General features: G+C 35.9%; 1 protein-coding gene across 1 annotated transcript in view; it reads right to left on the minus strand.

Moving 5' to 3' along the window:
* Cfap47 (cilia and flagella associated protein 47) overlaps positions 1 to 18,226 on the minus strand; it is a gene marked incomplete at its 3' end in the record, with an annotated part of 113,053 nt that overhangs the window by 57,228 nt on the left and 37,599 nt on the right. The window contains exons 14-16 of the mRNA XM_051179566.1: positions 12,695 to 12,911; positions 12,160 to 12,401; positions 4,780 to 4,910 (exon numbers count right to left, since the gene is read on the minus strand). Coding sequence (XP_051035523.1) covers positions 4,780 to 4,910; positions 12,160 to 12,401; positions 12,695 to 12,911 — 590 coding nt within the window. The remainder of the gene's footprint in view (positions 1 to 4,779; positions 4,911 to 12,159; positions 12,402 to 12,694; positions 12,912 to 18,226) is intronic.

Below are 18,226 nucleotides of genomic sequence, written 5' to 3' on the forward strand. Positions count from 1 at the left end.
CAAATGGTGCTGGCACAACTGGATGAAGGTGTGTAGAAGACTGCAGATAGACCCATGTCTGTCACCATGCACAAAACTCAAGTCCAAATGGATCAAAGACCTCAACATCAATCCAGCCACATTGAACCTCTTAGAAGAGAAAGTAGGAGGTACCCTTGAACAAATTGGTATAGGAGACCGCTTCTTGAACATAACTCCAGGGGCACAGACACTGAAAGAAACAATTAATAAATGGGACCTCTTCAAACTTAGAAGCTTCTGTAAGGCAAAAGACACAGTTGACAAGACCAAACGGCAGCCCACTGACTGGGAAAAGATTTTCACTAATCCTATATCCGACAAAGGGCTGATCTCCAAAATATACAAAGAACTCAAGAAATAAGTCAACAAAACACCAAATAACCCTATTAAAAAATGGGGTACAGAACTGAAGAAAGAATTCTCAATGGAGGAAATCAAAAAGGCTGAAAGACATTTAAGAAAATGCTCCACATCCTTAGCTATCAGGGAAATGCAAATCAAAACAACTTTGAGATACCATCTTATCCCTGCCAGAATGGCTAAAATTAGAAACACCAGTGATGACTTATGTTGGAGAGGATGTGGAGAAAGTGGAACACTCCTCCACTGCTGGTGGGAGTGCAAACTCATACAGCCATTTTGGAGATCAGTATGGCGGTTCCTCAGGAAAATGGGAATTAGTTTACCACAGGACCCGGCAATCCCCCTCTTAGGCATATACCCAAAGGATTCACATCAATGCAACAAAGACATCTGTTCAACTATGTTCATAGCAGCACTATTTGTAATAGCAAGAACCTGGAAGCAACCTAGATGCCCCTAAATTGAAGAATGGTTAATGAAGATGTGGCACATCTACACAATGGAATACTCTGCAGAAAAAAATAATGGTATCTTGAAATTTGCAGGCAAGTGGATGGCACTTGAAGAAACCATCCTGAATGAGGTAACCCAGTCACAAAAAGAGAAACACAGTATGTACTCACTCATATATGGATTTTAGAACTAGATCAAATGATCACCAGCCTATAATTCACATCACCTGAGGAACTAGGATACAAGTTGTATTCTAAGAGATTCATGTAAAGTCTCTCACAGAACTGGGAAGGGACAAGTCCCCCAGAGCTCAGGTAAAGTGGGGAAGGACAGCTAATGGAGAGAGAAGTAGGAGAAAATGGGGGGGAGGAGAGGAAGGCATGTGTGATCAGGAGGATTGAGCCTGGTTAGGAATGGAAAATAGGAAAGAGAGAGAGAGAGAGACAGAGACAGAGACAGAGAGAGAGAACATAAAAGAGGGAGCCAATATTGGTTTGAAGATAAAGTTGAACACAAAGAAAGGTCGAGGGAACTACAAGACTGCTCCCAACTAACAATCTCAACTCCCGTGGAAAGGCCATCATAAATGCCCTTCCCAGAGAGTGAGATCAACAACTAACTTCGCCGTGGAGTCCTCAACTAATGGCTGTTGAAAATAGGAGCAAACACCCATACATAAACACTGAGTCGAACTAGAACACAGAAGCAGATGGAGAGGACAAGACCATGCGGTAGAAGTACATAGAGACAGCTTACCTGAACAAGGAGGAGCTAAGGGCCACTAGACTGATAGCTGGGAAGCCAACAGGGGTCTGACTCAGACCCCCCTGAATATGGGTCTCAGCCAGAAGGTCTGAGGAGTCTAAGAGACCTCAGACAGTGGAGCCAGGATGTATCCCTGGTGCACAAAAGGACTTTGCAAACATATCCCCCATGGAGGGATAACTGCCTTATTCTAGAGATAGGAGAGAAGCCCTAGTCCCTACTTCACAGGACCTGTCAGATCTACATGACCCCAACTGGATGGCATTCCCCTACATATGGTATTGTGGTGGGGGGGTTGGGAGGGGAGGGTGTTTAGAGTGCATGTGAGAGGGCAAAGAGGGCAAAAGGGAGGGAAGGAGGGAGAAATGGCTGGAGGGGAGGGAGGGAGTGAGGGAGAGGGAACTGGGATCGACATGTAAAATAATAAATTAAAAAAAAAAAAAAAAAACGCTTTGACTCCAAAATTTAAGTTGAAGAACAAGTTACTGGGGAAAAGGATTTCTATTTTTGTTTCCACAGAAAATGAAAAGATGTGGATTCCTTCCAGACTAATGTGGTTTGATCATGCCAGACCGCCTGAAACAGAGTACAAACTGATCCTACATTCCAAACAGCTGGACAAAACAGCCCTACAGACTACAGCTAGGATATCTGAAATTTCTTCGAATCCCCCAAGACAGCGCCCCTTACCAGCAGGAAGTAGTTTGGAAAGAACGACGCCCAAATTCCCAAATATTGTGTATAAATGTTCGTTTTCATTTAATTGGACTTTGTTATATAAAATTAAATATATATATATATATATATATATATATGAAAGTTATATATGTAATAATGCATTTTGACTATGTGAATATAAATTTTAGACCATAATTAAGTTCTCATAAGTAAGAAAAGTGATAAACTTGGGAGGAATATTTTTATGGGAAATGTGGCCTGGGGGCAGGGTGGTTCTTCCATTATGGGAATTATGTTTGGTTTCTTTATCTGGGTGATCTGTGAGTAGTAACAAGGTATCAATTTGCAAAGATGAGTGATATGCCTTTAGTATCTGTACCTTTATATACACGCATTTACTTCAAGAGAAAGTTTTTGAAATAATAATATGTGATTTTTACACAAAGATTATTTCAAGATTAGACCTTAGGAAAGACTCTATTGTGTTCTGATAGCTACTTGCAAACCCTAAAATTGGAGAGACTCTTAGGTATAAGCTACAAGCACATTCAGAGGTGAAACACATTAGTCCAGAATATAAAGACAGAATTCAGGTAAAGTACTTGGGTTTTTAATTTGAGTCCATTGGTCTACCTGTCCATTTTTGTGCCAATACCAAGCTGCTTTCAGGGCTATAGCTTTATAGTAGAGCTTGAAATCAGGGATAGAGATGCCTCCGTAAGTTTCTTTATTGCACAGGGTTGTTTTGACTCTCCCGGGTGTTTTGTTTCTCCATATATAGTTGAGTATTGTCCTTTCAAGGCCTGTGAAGAATTGTGCTGGGATTTTGATGGGGATTGCACTGATTGCTTTTGACAACACTGGCATTTCCACTATGTTGATCCTGCCTATCTAAGAGCATGGGAGATCTTTCCATTTTCTGGTAGCTCCTTTAATTTCTTTCTTTAAAGACTCAAAGTTCTTGCTATACAGGTCATTCACATGTTTGGCTAGCATTACCCCCAAGATATTTTACGTTGTTTGTGGATATTGTAAAGAGTGATCATTCTCTGATTTCTTTCTCAGCCCATTTATTGTCTATATATAGTAGGGCTACTGATTTTTTTAAATTAATCATGTATCCTGCCACTATGCTGAAGGTGTTAGTCAGCTATAGGAGTTCCCTTTTATAGTTTTTACGGTCACCTATATAAACTATCATATCGTCTGCAAATGGTGAAATTTTGACTTCTTCCTTTCCAATTTGTATCCCCTTGATCTCCTTTTATCGTATTATTGATTTAGCTAGAACTTCAAGTACAATATTGAACAGATATGGAGAAAGTGGACAGCCTTTTCTTGTTCCTGATTTTGATGTTGGCTGTTAGTTTACTATATATTGCTTTTATTATGTTAACTTATGTTCCTATTATCCCTGATCTCTCCAATACTTTATTATAAAGGGGTGTTGGATTTTGTCAAAGGCTTTTTCAGATGATGGTTTTTCTTTTACAATTTGTTTACATGGTGGATTACATTGATAGATTTTTTTCATATGTTGAACTATCCCTGAATCCATGGGATGAAGCCTACTTGGTCATGGTGGATGATTTCTCTGACTTGTTCTTGGATTCAAATTTCCAGTATTTTATTGAGAATTTTTGCATCAAAGTTCATGAAGGATATTGATCTTTAGTTCTCTTTCTTAGTTGTGTCTTTGTGTGGCTTGGGTACCAAGGTAAGTGTATTCTCATATAAAAAGGTTGATAATGAAGCTTCTGCTTCTATTGTATGGTGATGGAATTGGAGGATAGGAGGGAGAGGAAACTGGGATCGATATGTAAAATGAAAAAGAATATTAAAAAATAACAAAATAAACAGAAACTCTGAAGAAAACCAAAAATAAAATAAAATAAATAATGGGATTTCAAAATGCATTAAAAATGTACTTGGGTTGTTTAAAATATCTAACAGCAGTTGGCTGGGATCATAAACAAAATGTACTCTTGGTATTGAGTCATATTGTTAGGGCATCTTGGGTCATACCATGGAGTGATATTAGTTACAGCTATCATCTTTTTTTTTTTCTTTTTACTGTAAGCAACATATTCTATTATAGTTAATAAAAACTCGGGTTTCTTTTAATATAAATTACATGATCTTTTCCATACTAAATTACTAACAGTTATTGGAAGATTAAGAGAGATTTCAGGATAGAATATATGAATGAAAATATAATATAAATTTCTGTACTATACTGTATATTGTATGTTAATGACAAGTGGCTCCCATGATGGTATTACATATATATAGAGCCTTTGACAACATAGTGTTGTTTCTACAAAACTCTTCGATATTTAAGTTAGTTCTTAATTCATAGTAGGTAAGTACATCTCTGAAGTAGCTAAAACAATTATCATTTAAATTCAGACTTTACATATAGAATTAAGCTAAGGCATCTAAATAGCAGTTTAACATATAATGCCTGAGATAAAAATCAAATTTAAGAGAAATAATTACATGTGCAATACACTTGAGGGTCAAAGTATTTCCTCCTGACACTTGAAGTGTAAACTCTCCCTTCTCTGGAGAACTAAAACCTGGTTGCCAGGTGACTTCACATTCCAATGAGCAGTAAGGATCAACAATGCCTACAGAGAAAAAGATTTTTAAAAGTCACCATATTTGCATTATTGATTTTTTAAACAATCAGGACAAGAGCGAGTGTAAATATGTAATGGCAAATGACAACTAAAACTAAATTTAAATTAAAGAAATTATGAGTGAGGTATTATTAAATGACCACAGTCCTAGAGGATTCATTAAAAGCTAAAATACAAATTGATTTTGCTAAAAGGTAAAAATAAATGTATACCAACATATGCCAATGTTTGAAAAATAAATAAAAATTTATCACAGATATAAACATAAGGATTAGAAAATCTTTTGTGAAATGACAAAATTAGTTACTCTAATATCTCAATTTTCTTAAGTAATTATCAACATAAACAATTATTAAGATTTCAGAAGGAAGAATTGCTCTTATGGCTTTTAGAGATTAACTTCTGATAGAGCTAAACATAATAACATATGAGAGAACATGTGATATTATGAACATTAGGTAGGTCAGGCTTCTCTAATTTCATAATTTAAAAGGAAATGATGCATGAGAGCAGAAGAGATGAGGGAATTCTGAAGTATCCAAAGAAAATAGAGGAAACTTCATTATCTTGCATGTGAGTTTTAACATGAAGGATGGATGAGCAGGAACTTTGGGGGGGGGGAATTCTGCAAGAACATAAAATGGCCAATAAAAATACTAATTTATTGAAGAAAAAGAGAAAAGAATACCTGATAGAAAGTGGCTTTGAGCATAGTCCTCAGGAATAAAGAAGCCAAAGAAATTTGGTGACTCATGTCACTAAATGGAAGACATGATTTACCATTACAAACAATTTTTTCTGGGGCTAGTTTGACTTACATGCACTGCAAGTGTTTGTCTTGTTTTGCTTTTCTCTTTATGTCTAAAAAAAATGAAGAGATAGAATGCTGACCTCTGATTTTACAATGGCCATACCAGGAGATGAGAACTCAATAGAGTTATGAACATGTATGAGGTGTTCAGAAAGTACCAAGTAGCACACTTTCAATATTCTTGGATGTCAGTCAATACTGTAATTATGAACTGTAATTCATGAAAGAGAGAGAGAGTTATGGAAGTGTTTACTATCTAGAGGTCTGTCAAGATCACCCTGGCTGTAAGGAACAAAAATGTCCTGACAGATAATTCAAGAGATGGAGGTATGTTCAGAAAGAAGTCACTCCATTATAATTAAGAAAATAGTAGGTGAAAATGGCTGTGATGGAAAAATAAACAAGATTCAATAATATAAAAAAATAAGAGAGGAATGAGATTCTTTTCAAAAATTACCAGTTAATGATGATGAATCTACATGAAAAAAAAAATTTCTCCCTCCACTCAACACATTTCTAAGAATATTACACTTAACAGGTAATAGAGAAAGAAGTCATAGAAATGTTTCAAATAAGGGTGAATTTGATAACAGTTAATATAATATAATCAAGAATTAAGAGAGCTGACATTTGCTGGGAGATGTTGCTCAGGGAAGAGTACTAAGAAAGATTCAAATGAATTAACTGAAGACAAGTTCAAGAATTGATTCATGGTACTGGCAAAAAAAAGCCAGCAAACTAAATAAGAACATAGAAAAATTAAACTAGAAATGAATTCTATCTCAGAAAATATAATTCCACTTTCACTTTCTCCTTTTTACAATATGCACTATTCACCAATCCAATCAAATCCAAACAATATCAATGTCTTAGGAAGAAATGATCAACATTTGGGGGGGGGGACAAGAGACTCTCTGTATTGTTTTGGAGATTGTACTGGAACTAGCTCTTTCAACCAGGCTTGCCTTGAACTCACAGAAATTCGCCTGCCTCTGCCTCTGAGTGCTGGGATTAAAGGCTTGTTCCACCAAAGCCCAGTTGAAATGATCTTAATATAGCACTATTCACATCATTTTACAAAAGGGCAGAAAGGCATATGACTAAATTTGTTATACAAGATGCTAAATTAAAACAGCATAAAAAATGTAAATGATGAAAATACAGAAGGAACAACTATATAAAACAGTAATCACTGTATGCATATTCTGAGGAAAATGATATTTAAAATCCATTTGTATAGTTAAAATATTACATGCTTTCATAAAATATAGTCAAAGTAATTTTAAACAACTGTAAGATTTTTAAAGTAAATTAATGATATCATTTACATAAAATTTCATATGGAAATGGAATATTTCAATACCTGTATGCTGGCGCTGCAATGTGGCTAATAAGAACTACCACTTAATATTTAACAAAAGCATAAAAAAGGGGTTTAGAACCAAAAGAACAAAGACAAGCAAGGCTTCTTGGTAGCAGCATTTTTCTCAGTTGGGTTCTGTTTTGCTAAAGACAAACAGAGATTTGCATGGCTTCTTTAAGGGAGGTTTCCTGACTCAGCATAAGCAGCAAAAAACTGTATGAGAGCTGGCAATGGCAGTGACTACATCTCCAAGCTGGCAACATGCTGCTGGATGGCAGCTTAGACCAAGGCAGTAAACACAGCTCTCAGTTATGGCGGTAAAATACCCGCTGCCATCTTGAAAGACAGTGGCTAAAACAACTGTGGATTTCATTTTTGCAATGTTGTTGTTTACCAGAAAAAAAGATTAGTGGCAAGAAAAAGATAAAGATTTACAGTAAAGACAGATTCAGATTAAGAAAAACCTCTAAAGGTTTACAGTGTATTTTAAAATATACATAGGCTTGGGAGAGAAAAAGAATAAAATGGTTTTTAAAAGACAGAGAGGAGCTGGGTGTGGTGGCACACGCCTTTAATCCCAGCACTCAGGAATCAGAGGCAAGCAGATCTCTGTGATTGCAAAGTAAACCTGGTATGCAGAGTGAATTCCAGGACAGAAAAAAAGTTACACACAGAAACACTGTCTCAAAAAAATGAAAAAATAGAAGTAAAAGAAACAGAGTAATGAAAAGCCACCTAAAGATGGAGAGAATATGGATACTGTACAGTATATTATATTGTCTTTGTATTGTTTGACTGCTGAGGAAATAACAACTGTTAAAACAAATGCTGCTGGATCAATTCAATTTATATATTTTAAAAATGCTTTGACTTCAAAATTTTAGTCCAAAGACAGGTTACTGGGGAAAAAGATTTCTATTTTTGTTTCCACAGAAAATGAAAAGCTGTGGATTCCTTGCATACCAAAATGGTTTGATCAAACAAGGCTCCCTGAAACAGTGTCCCAGGTGATCCAACATTCAAAACAGTTGGGACAAGCTAGCCTTGGAGACTAGCAGGAAGCAGTTTGGAAAGAACGACACCCAAATTCCCAAATATTGTCTATAAATGTTTTTCTCATTTAAATGGATTTGGTTATAAATTGTTAATGACCACAACCAATCTTTTTAAAGGATAAATGGGATTATGGTAGAGATATGAATACTTTGCTTTGAAATGGAATTTCTTTTACTGATACAAACTTAAGGTCAATTTTGTGATATGTATCTGTTCCCTCTTGTTGAGATATTGTGTTTATATAGGACATTTATAAATGTAATCTATAATTTAACACAGATTACTGATAGTTATCTATAATAGTCAAAATTTACAGTTAAATTACTTAAGATTTCTAGATATTCAGAGATGCATTTGAGATGGATAAGCATTCTTCAAACCTTTCAAAGACCTACAGAATATGGCATTTAAAAGGTTTTAGGGTTTTTCTTCACAGTGAGGCACAACTGCTCCTGGCAACACCAACTGCATGAGAAAGGAAGATGGACCTTGAAGAAATGTGTTATGGAGTTTGCTTCCAACATGGCAAGACTAGCCATTTGTTCTTGCCTGGACTATTTGACTTTATGCTGTATAAACTTGACATGCAAGCCCATAGAAAAGTGATTGCTGATATGAGATGGACATTGCTACAGAGTTCCTGCTTCATGGAAGAGTCTGCCAGACAGTCTGCTGGACACAGAGAAAAGTGACTGACAAAATGCCAATACAGGTGGATAGCTTAGTTTCCTCCTCTGCTAAGGAATCTGCCAAACACACTATGGCCTATAGGCTGAAGATGGAAAATTACAGAAGAACTTCGGGTGACTGACCAGGCAGGGAGTTGTCTCTATCATTTCTAGAATTTATATATTATCCCTGTGTGGTCTTTGATGGAGTTGCAGACAGATAGTTATGTTTATAGTTTCCTTAGTTAGGATTAAAGATAAGGTACATATAAGACTTTAGACTCACGAAGATAGGACAGATGCTAAAATATTTTGTTAAATCTTACTAAATGTTAATGGACTAAATATTGGTAACTGTGATTCTTATTTGATAACTGTTGTGATATATTTTACTATAAGGTTAAAAAACTTTTTATTTTAGACAGAAAAGAGGAGATGATGGGCAATGTCATTCTGTTAATATGTATCTCTTATTGGTTAATGAATAAAGCACTGTTGTCCAATAGGAAAGTAAGATAGGCGGGACTAGGAGGATTCCAAGAAGTAGTAGGGAGGAGTCAGCATGTAGAGATTGGAGAGAGCAGAATGCCGGCCCTACTCTCCAGTAATATGAGACCACATGGAAATACTTAGATTAATAGAAATGGGTTAATACTTAAGACAGCGCTAACCAATAAGAAAAAAGTAACAGGCCAAGAGAATTATATCTAATACAGCGTCTCTGTGTCTTAATTGGGGCTGGCGTTGTGGTGGGTCTAGGCTGGCAGGAAAATCCTACTTGTAACAGTATGCTTTAATAATTAGTTTCTTGGAAAACATATGAAAGAATTCATGGATAATGAAAAGAAAATAGAAGCAAATATCCATATCACCATTTTTAAGGAATTATTAAGACCATGCAAAACATAACTATTATGAGATTTATAACTTTTCAATTCTACTTCTATTTTATCCAAACTATGCATCATCATAAGATGAAGGTCATCCAATTAAGTCATAGTTAAAATAGAAAAATAACAGAAGTTGGGAAAGCATAAAACATTTTAAGCACCATTAATGAAAACTCATATATTTTGTTAGACCTAAGCCAGACTACTGATAGCTAATCTAAAACTGTCACATCCTTATTGAAATAAATTAAAAGGGCTATGGAGTATCTCTGAAATACATAGAAATACATTCTCACTGTTTTCTATTTCTTAAGTAGGAGTCAGTGTTACCAATATTACAGTGTAAAATACCGTTTGTACAAATTAATTTGAAATGTATCAATAAAGTAAAATTATGGTGTGATTATGCTAAATAACTTCAGGCTATTAAGACACTTCAACAGCTTTATCATCAATCCTAACTTTATTAAAGAAAATAGCACTCTATCCAATTTTTAAATTTAACATTATCAATGAATCAAGTTTAATGTTAAGATTAATTTATAACACTCTTCTTTGAACAGTTGTAAATTATAATAAATAATAACTTGGAAACAAATGGTAATAACAAGAAAATAAATACTACATTTTATCATAATTTGAAACATGATTTATATTCTAAACAACAATTATTCATTCATTATAACTAAAGAGAATGAGAAGAAAGTACAGAGGAAGGAAAAGAGGAGGGAGGCATGAAGAAAGTAGTAGAAACTAGAAAAAACGTCAAGACATATGATAACTTGTTAATATTTTCAGAATATTTTCAAATAAAGAAGTTCAAAATAATATATTTTCACTGTCACATACCTATCCGTTTATGTCTTTACCATCCTTTGTGAGACATTATAGTTTTCCATAAATTTAATATTAAATATATATTATATGTGTGTGTACTGAGTACACATGTACCACATGCATGCAAGAGTCTGCAGAGGTCAAAAGAGGGTGTGAGTTCCTCTTGAACTACAGTTACAGACAGTTGATGGGACATGTGTGTTCTAGGAAGCAAACCTAGGGACTCTGTAAGAGCAGTAATCACTCTTACCACTGAGCTATTTCAACAGCCTCTCATACATGTATAGATGAGGAAAGTAACTTGCATAGAGAAATTTGCCCCTGAAAAAAATAACTAGTGAGTGAGAAGCTGAGATCAGCTTTAATCTTTATTTTACTTGGCATTCATGGAGTACTAGATTCCACATTAAGTAAGTGTAGAGGCAAAGACTCAGATCTTTCTATATCACTGTAAAAGAATAAGCACATAAAATGGAAAAACAGGATTGGTCAGCTGGTAACTTGCAATTTACTTCTGTAAATTATACCTTCTGTCCTTATAAAGTCCTCACTGTACAACACAATAATGTTTGCCAAATACAAAAGGTTACTATATAAATCACACTGTAGAAGTTACTGAGTTTGCATATTAAAAATATATTATGTGAAATTATTAGACTGTAAGGGAATGACACACACACTAAATGAAACAGATGGGTAACTATTTCAGGGGCCCATCAAAAGTAGTAATTCAGACTGGCTTATACTAGTGTTCTTATTAAATGATAGTCTTAAAATTGTAACTACATTAAATGAATTTTATTAGTTGTATTATCACTAGTCATAATTTAAATTCTAAAAAATGTAAGTCATTGTAAATCATCTAATAATTTTAACTAAACTATAGAAGTAGTGACATTTTCAGTAGTATCTCTACTAATTAATGTTACACTTTTTTTTAGATTGAGGAACTCAGTTTTGTGGTCAAATATCAAGGAAGATAATAGCCTTGAGAATATTCAGATGTGAGTAAGTAGATTTAAAATAGATAACTGAAAAATACTGAATATATTTAGGTCATACAGTGTGCTAATTTGATAAATGTTCATATTGATGGCAGTTTTCATAAGCAAATGCACATTCAGATTACATTTAATACCGCCAGTGGGTCTTAATAATTTGATAGCCTTAGAGAATTTAGAACTCCTAAAAATTAATCTTTCCTTTGCTTTACTTTCCTTTACACTACAACATCATTATTCCTCTAGGTATCTAGCCTCCCATTTTGCCTTATGAACTTCTGATTTATTAAGCCACATAGTTAACTAAGAACTTACATCTCTATCACGTATTGTGTATTTGTTAGAATTTCAATACACAACCCTTATTTTCAAGTCATATTTATACATATAAAATAGATCTCTTGATTATAGTATACAGTTTACTTCTATTGACATAGTACATTCTCAATAAGTACTTAATGCCTGAATACATGAGTGAAGGAATTGACATAGTAAATAGTACATGCTCAATAAGTACTTAATGCCTGAATACAGGAGTGAATGAATGCATTTCTAAATTTAAAAAAAAAATATATATATATATATATACATATATATATATATGCTATTACCTTTGGCCGGACGAATAGAAAATGCAATTCCTCTCAGTGCACTTACTGGTTTCCATACAAATTGAGCAGGACGATTCAGTTGATTATACAGCCTAACAGTTCCCCGAAAACATGTTTTCAACAAGAAGGTTTGTGGTTTCAATACAATCTCATTACTAGACAATTCAAGTTTTACAGGCAAGATGACAGCCATCACCAGGATGTGTCCACCAGGGATGTTATTAATTCTGAAAGTGAATGATCTGTAACAGAGTAGAGAAACTCCCAAACTTAACTGATAGCCAAGTTCCTATTTATGATTACAGGCTACAAATAAAATATATATGCTATAGATTGCCACAAATAATTAATTCAGAGGATAATGAAGAAAACGATATCATCACTGAAATATAAAATACACAAGTATAGAAACTGATATATATATATATTATATACTTTCTGTGCTTAAGATAAAATAAAATCTGTTGTACAATTACTGAAATAAATTAATATCATAAATGACTCTAGCAAGCAGAAACTAAGAAATAAGCCTTACTTCCAAAATTTTCCATTGGTAGAAGACTCAAATACCATCGATACATATGTACTAGATGTAGGTGGGATCACATATGAAAATTGGTTGGTTTTCTGAAGTTCTTCCAAATCAATATCTAACTGTATCAATATATACATGGGCAGCATATTAACAATGTGAAGTAGCTGAGTATTTGTAGATTTCACACAAATATTACCAAAGTTAAGGACAGATGGTCCTGAAATAATCAAAGTAAGTTATTAAGTAAAAGTATTGCAAAGGTATTCCTTCATTTTCTAAGTCTTCAGATTTTATTTTGGTAAGTTAAATTGTACAATTTCTTCAGTAATGACATACATAAAGGTTGAATACTGACCACACTAAAACATTTGTTTGTACCTCATTACATTTCCTCTCATTAGTCTCAAAATATTTCTCAGAAAATTCACGTGCATTTCTACTCTACAGATCAGTATTCTTTCCAGAGTATTACCTTAATTACTTCTATTTATTTATTTATTTGCCTATTTTATTATGTCTGTGTGTATATAAAGAGGTGTGCGGTAACATCTATGTGTAAGTCAGAGGGCAAACTGAAAATTAGTTCACTGAACAATAAGAATTCTGATAACCAAGTTCAGGTCTCCAGGTTTAAGGGCAATCATGTTTACTAACTAATCCATCTCACTAATCGCCACTTCCCAGAATTTAAAAAGAATAGAATCATCTGTTATATAGCAGATTTGTGTGGATTCTTTGTCATAGTGGATTTTCTAGACAGTCATCCAACTTTTAAATAAATAGTTCACTCTTTTATATTATTAAGTAGTGTTTTGTGATGGTTAGTTTCAACTGTCTACTGGCACAATCTATAATCACCGTTTTAAAAAAGGTCTTAGTGAGTGATGGATTTTCTAGACTAGGTGGGTCTGTAAGCATGTGCTGTGGAATATTAGTTTAAGATGTGTTACATTCCTTTAAGACTGCAGAACATTTGTATAATGATGTAAAAATGTGTTATTCTTTTATGTTGCATTTCTTTAACTGTGTGAAGCTCTGTTATGTTACTTGCTTAAAACACATGATTGCTCAAATAAAAAGCTGAAAGGTCATTGCCTAGGCAGTAGAAAAATAGATGGGACTGCCAGGCAGAAGGAATGAATAGGAGAAATCTAGGCTCAAAAAATAGAAGGGGAAGGTGTGAGAGGAGAACAAGAGGAGGACACCAAGGACCAGATACCCAGCCACACAGCCAATCATTGAATAAGAAGGAAATAAAGATACATAGACTAAAGAAAGATGAAAAGCCCATAAGCAAAACATATGGTCTCTGCGGGACCATTCTGAGTTCCTGCCGGCAGGGCCTGTTGGTGTAGAAACATCCTGAGTATCAGCCCAGCCTTTGTCCCCTATTCCAGGCCTTGGCTAGAGGTGAGTCTGGGAAAAATTCATGTGGACTCTCCCCTATAACCTTCCCCAGGAGTTCCCAGGGTTGGCCCCAGACCCCCTTTCCCCTATGCCCTGTACCCATGGAGAGCTCTCTTGGAGCTCTGATACACACCACCCACCCCCACAGAGAACCTTCCCTCCCCCTACCCTGTGCCCTAACCTGTCCATTGTCCCAACACTCTAGTTGAACACTGGGAAAGAGAGTGGAGCCAACAATAGAGACACCTTCAAGGAACCTCCTGGAACATCCCTGGACATACCAGACCAGCCTATCCGCGGGAGACCACCCGTAATTTCCACCTTCATGGTCTCTGACCTCCACCTCCAGTCCTCTACTGAAGTTCCCGGCCCCTCCCAGAGATCGGCCTATCTCTGTGGGACCACTCTGAGTTCCTGCTGGCAGGATCCTTCACCCCCATCTCAGGGCCTCTGCTAAAGATGACTCAGCTGGAGAGTGCCAGGTCCCAGCTCGATCCGCCTATTGGTCCAAAAATATCCTGAGTATCATCCCAGCCTTCATCCCCTATTGCCAAGCGTTGGCTAGAGGTGAGTCTGGGAACAATTCCGGTGGACTCACTCCTACAACCTTCCCCAGAAATTCCCTTGATTGACCCCGGAGGCCCCTACCCCTGTTTCCTGTCCCCATTGAGAGTGCTCTTGGAGCTCTGATACACCACCACAAATCCCCACAAAGAGCCTACCCTCATCCTACCCTGTGCTCTACCCTGCCCACTGTCCCACTGTTCTAGTTGAGCACTGGGACAGAGGGTAGAGACAACAATCCAGACACCTTCCATGAACCTCCTGGAGTGGTTCTGAACACAGGAGACCTGCCTCTCCATGGAGGACCACTCGTAATTTCCACTTGCATGGTCTCTGAGCCCACCGCCAGTCCTCTACTAGAGTTCCAAGTTAGAAATTCTAGCTAAAGTAATAAGATAACAAAAGAAGATCAAGGGGATATAAATTGGAAAGGAAGAAATCAAACTGTCACTATTTGCAGATGATACAATAGTTTACATAAGCGTTCCAAAGAATTCTACCGGGAACTCCTGTAGCTAATAAACACCTGCAGCAAACTGGAAGGATACAAGATTAACTCAAAAAAAAAAAAAAAAAAGAAAGAAAAAGAAAAACTGGAATTGTGGGCTCTTCCCAGAGATCCGCCTATCTCTGCAGGAGCACTCTGAGTTCCTCATGCAGGAACCTTGAACCCCATCTCAGGGACTCTGTTAAAGAGGTGTCAGCTGGAGATGCCAGGCATAGGTTAGATCTGCCTATAGGCACAAGGAACATCCTGAGTCCCAGCCTTCGGGATCTTTGACCCCCATCACCAGTCTGCTGATGGAACCTGATCACTGGGCTCCTGCCAGTGGAGAGACCTCCTAGAGAGCTTGGACCACCCAGAGCTACAGACATCGAACCTGACCCACATAAGCCCACTGAGGAAGTACCATAGAGAGAGGGAGAGACCCCACCAACTGGAAGAAGCTATGTGAAGACTGCAATACAAGAAAACAACTAACAACAGAAAGATAAGCATGACACCTCCAGAATCTAGGGAATCTACACCAACTAGACCGAAACACAACAAAGCAGATGAAGCAGAAAGGAAATACTTAAAAATTATCATCATAAAAATGATAGAGGCCCTCAAAGAAGATCTGAGAAAATCCCTTAAAGAAATGGAGGAAAAAACAAACAAAAAAGTGGAAGAAATGAACAAATTCCTAAAGGAAAGTAAAGAAAGTACAGAAAGCCAAGAAAAAAACAATTAAGCAGTGAAGGAAACTGTTCAAGACTTGAAAACTGAAATAGAGAAAATAAAGATAACACAAACAAAAGGAATACTGGAAATAGAAAAAATGGGCAAACGATCGGGAAATACAGATGCAACATAACCAACAGAATTTAAGAGATGAAAGAGAGAATCTCAGGTGCAAAAGATAAAGTAGAGGAATATATTCAACAACCAAAGAAAGTCAAAATCCAACAACAAATCCTTAACACAAAACATCCAGGAAATGTGGGACATACCGAACATCAAATACACTGGACCAAAGACAAAAGATCACTCGACATATACTATTCAAAACACTTAACATACAGAATAAAGAAAGAATATTAAGAGCAGCCAAGGAAAAAGGACAGGTAATATATAAAGGCAGATTTTATGAAATTACACCTGACTTCTCAATGGAAACCCTCAAGGACAGAAGGTCCGTATAGCTGTTATACAATACTAAGAGTCCATGCATGCCAGCACAAGGGACTATATTCAGCAAAACTCTCAATCTTTATAGATGGAGAAAACAAGATATTTAATGACAAAGCCAGATTTTCACAATATATATCTACAAATCCAGCCATACAGAAAGTTTTGGAAGGAAAACTCCAACCCAAGGAAGTTATCTATGCCCACAAAGATGTAGGCAACAGATAATCTCACTACATCAGAAACCAAGGGTAAAGCAGGACAAATATATTCACAATACCACTGGCAACAACACATATAAAACAAACAAGCATCAACAATCAATGGTGCTTACTCATCCTCAACATTATGGTCTTAACTCAACTATAAAAAGACACAGGCTAACAGAATGGATACGAAGACAGAATCCATCCTTCTGTTGCATACAAGAAACACATCTAAGATTCAAAGATAGACATTACCTCAAGGTAATGTGTTGAGAAAAGATGTTCCAATCAAATGAACCCAAGAACCAAGCATGTGTGGCTACCCTAATATCTAACAAGTTAGACTTCAAACGAAAATTAATCAAAAGAAATGAAGATCGTCATTTCGTATTTTTCGCAGAAGAAATCCAACACAAGATCTCAATTCTGAACATCTTTGCCACAAATACAAAGGCACCCACATTCATAAAAGAAACACTTATAGTGAGAGACTTCAACATGCCATTATCACCACTAGACAGGACCACAAATCAGAAACTCAACAAAGAAACAAAAGAACTAACAGAATTTATGTCTCAACTGGGTTTAACAGACATCTATAGAACATTCCATCCAAACACAAAAGAATATACCTTCTTCTGTGCTCCACATGGAACCTTCTTTAAAATCGACAAAATACTAAGTGGTATAACAAGCCTCAAAAGATACAAACGAATTGGAATAGTCCCCTGTATGTTATCAGACCATGACGCTTTAAAACTGGAATTCAACAACACAAATCACAGAATACCTACAAACGTATGCAAACTGAACAATGTGCAATTGATCCATACCTGGGTCAAAGAAGAAATAAAGAAAGAAATTAAGGACTTTCTAAAATTCAACAAGAATGAGGACACAACATACCCGAAATTATGGGGCACGTTGAAAGCAGTGTAGTGAGGTAAGTTCATTGCACTAAGTGCCCATATGAAGAAAACAGAGGATAATCACATAAGAGAATTAACAGCACAATAGAAAACCTTAGAACAAAAAGAAGCAAACTCACCCTGGAGGAGTAGATGAAATCGACAAAATAGAAGCCAGGAAAACAATACAAAAAAATCAATGCAACAAAGAGTTGGTTTTTTGAGAAAATCAACAAGATAGACAAACCTCACCCAAACTAATGAAAACGCATAGAGAGAACATGCAAAATAACAAAGTCAGAAACGAAAGTAGGAACATAACAACAGACACAGAGGAAATCCAGACAATTTTCATGTCATACTTTGAAAATCTGTATTCCACAAAAATTGAAAATTCAAAGGAAATGGACAAATTTCTGGATAACTATCACTTTCCAAAATTAAATCAAGAAAAGACAAACAACTTAAATATACTTATAACCCACAATGAAATAGAAGCAGTCATCGAAATCCTTCCAATCAAAAAAAAAAAAAAAGAAGAAGCCCAGGGCCAGATGGTTTCACTGCAGAATTCTACCAGAAATTCAAGGAAGAATTAATGTGGAAAAATTGTTCCACAAAATAGAAACAGAAGTATCATTGCCTACTCTTTCTAAAAGGCCACAGTAACCTTGGTACCCAAGCCTCATAGAGACACAACTAAGAAAGAAAACTACAGGCCAAAATCCCTCATGAACATCGATGGAAAAATACTCAACAAAATACTGGCAAACAG

Source organism: Phodopus roborovskii, unplaced genomic scaffold, assembly GCF_943737965.1.
Source record: "Phodopus roborovskii unplaced genomic scaffold, PHOROB, whole genome shotgun sequence".
NCBI classification, from domain to species: Eukaryota; Metazoa; Chordata; class Mammalia; order Rodentia; family Cricetidae; genus Phodopus; species Phodopus roborovskii.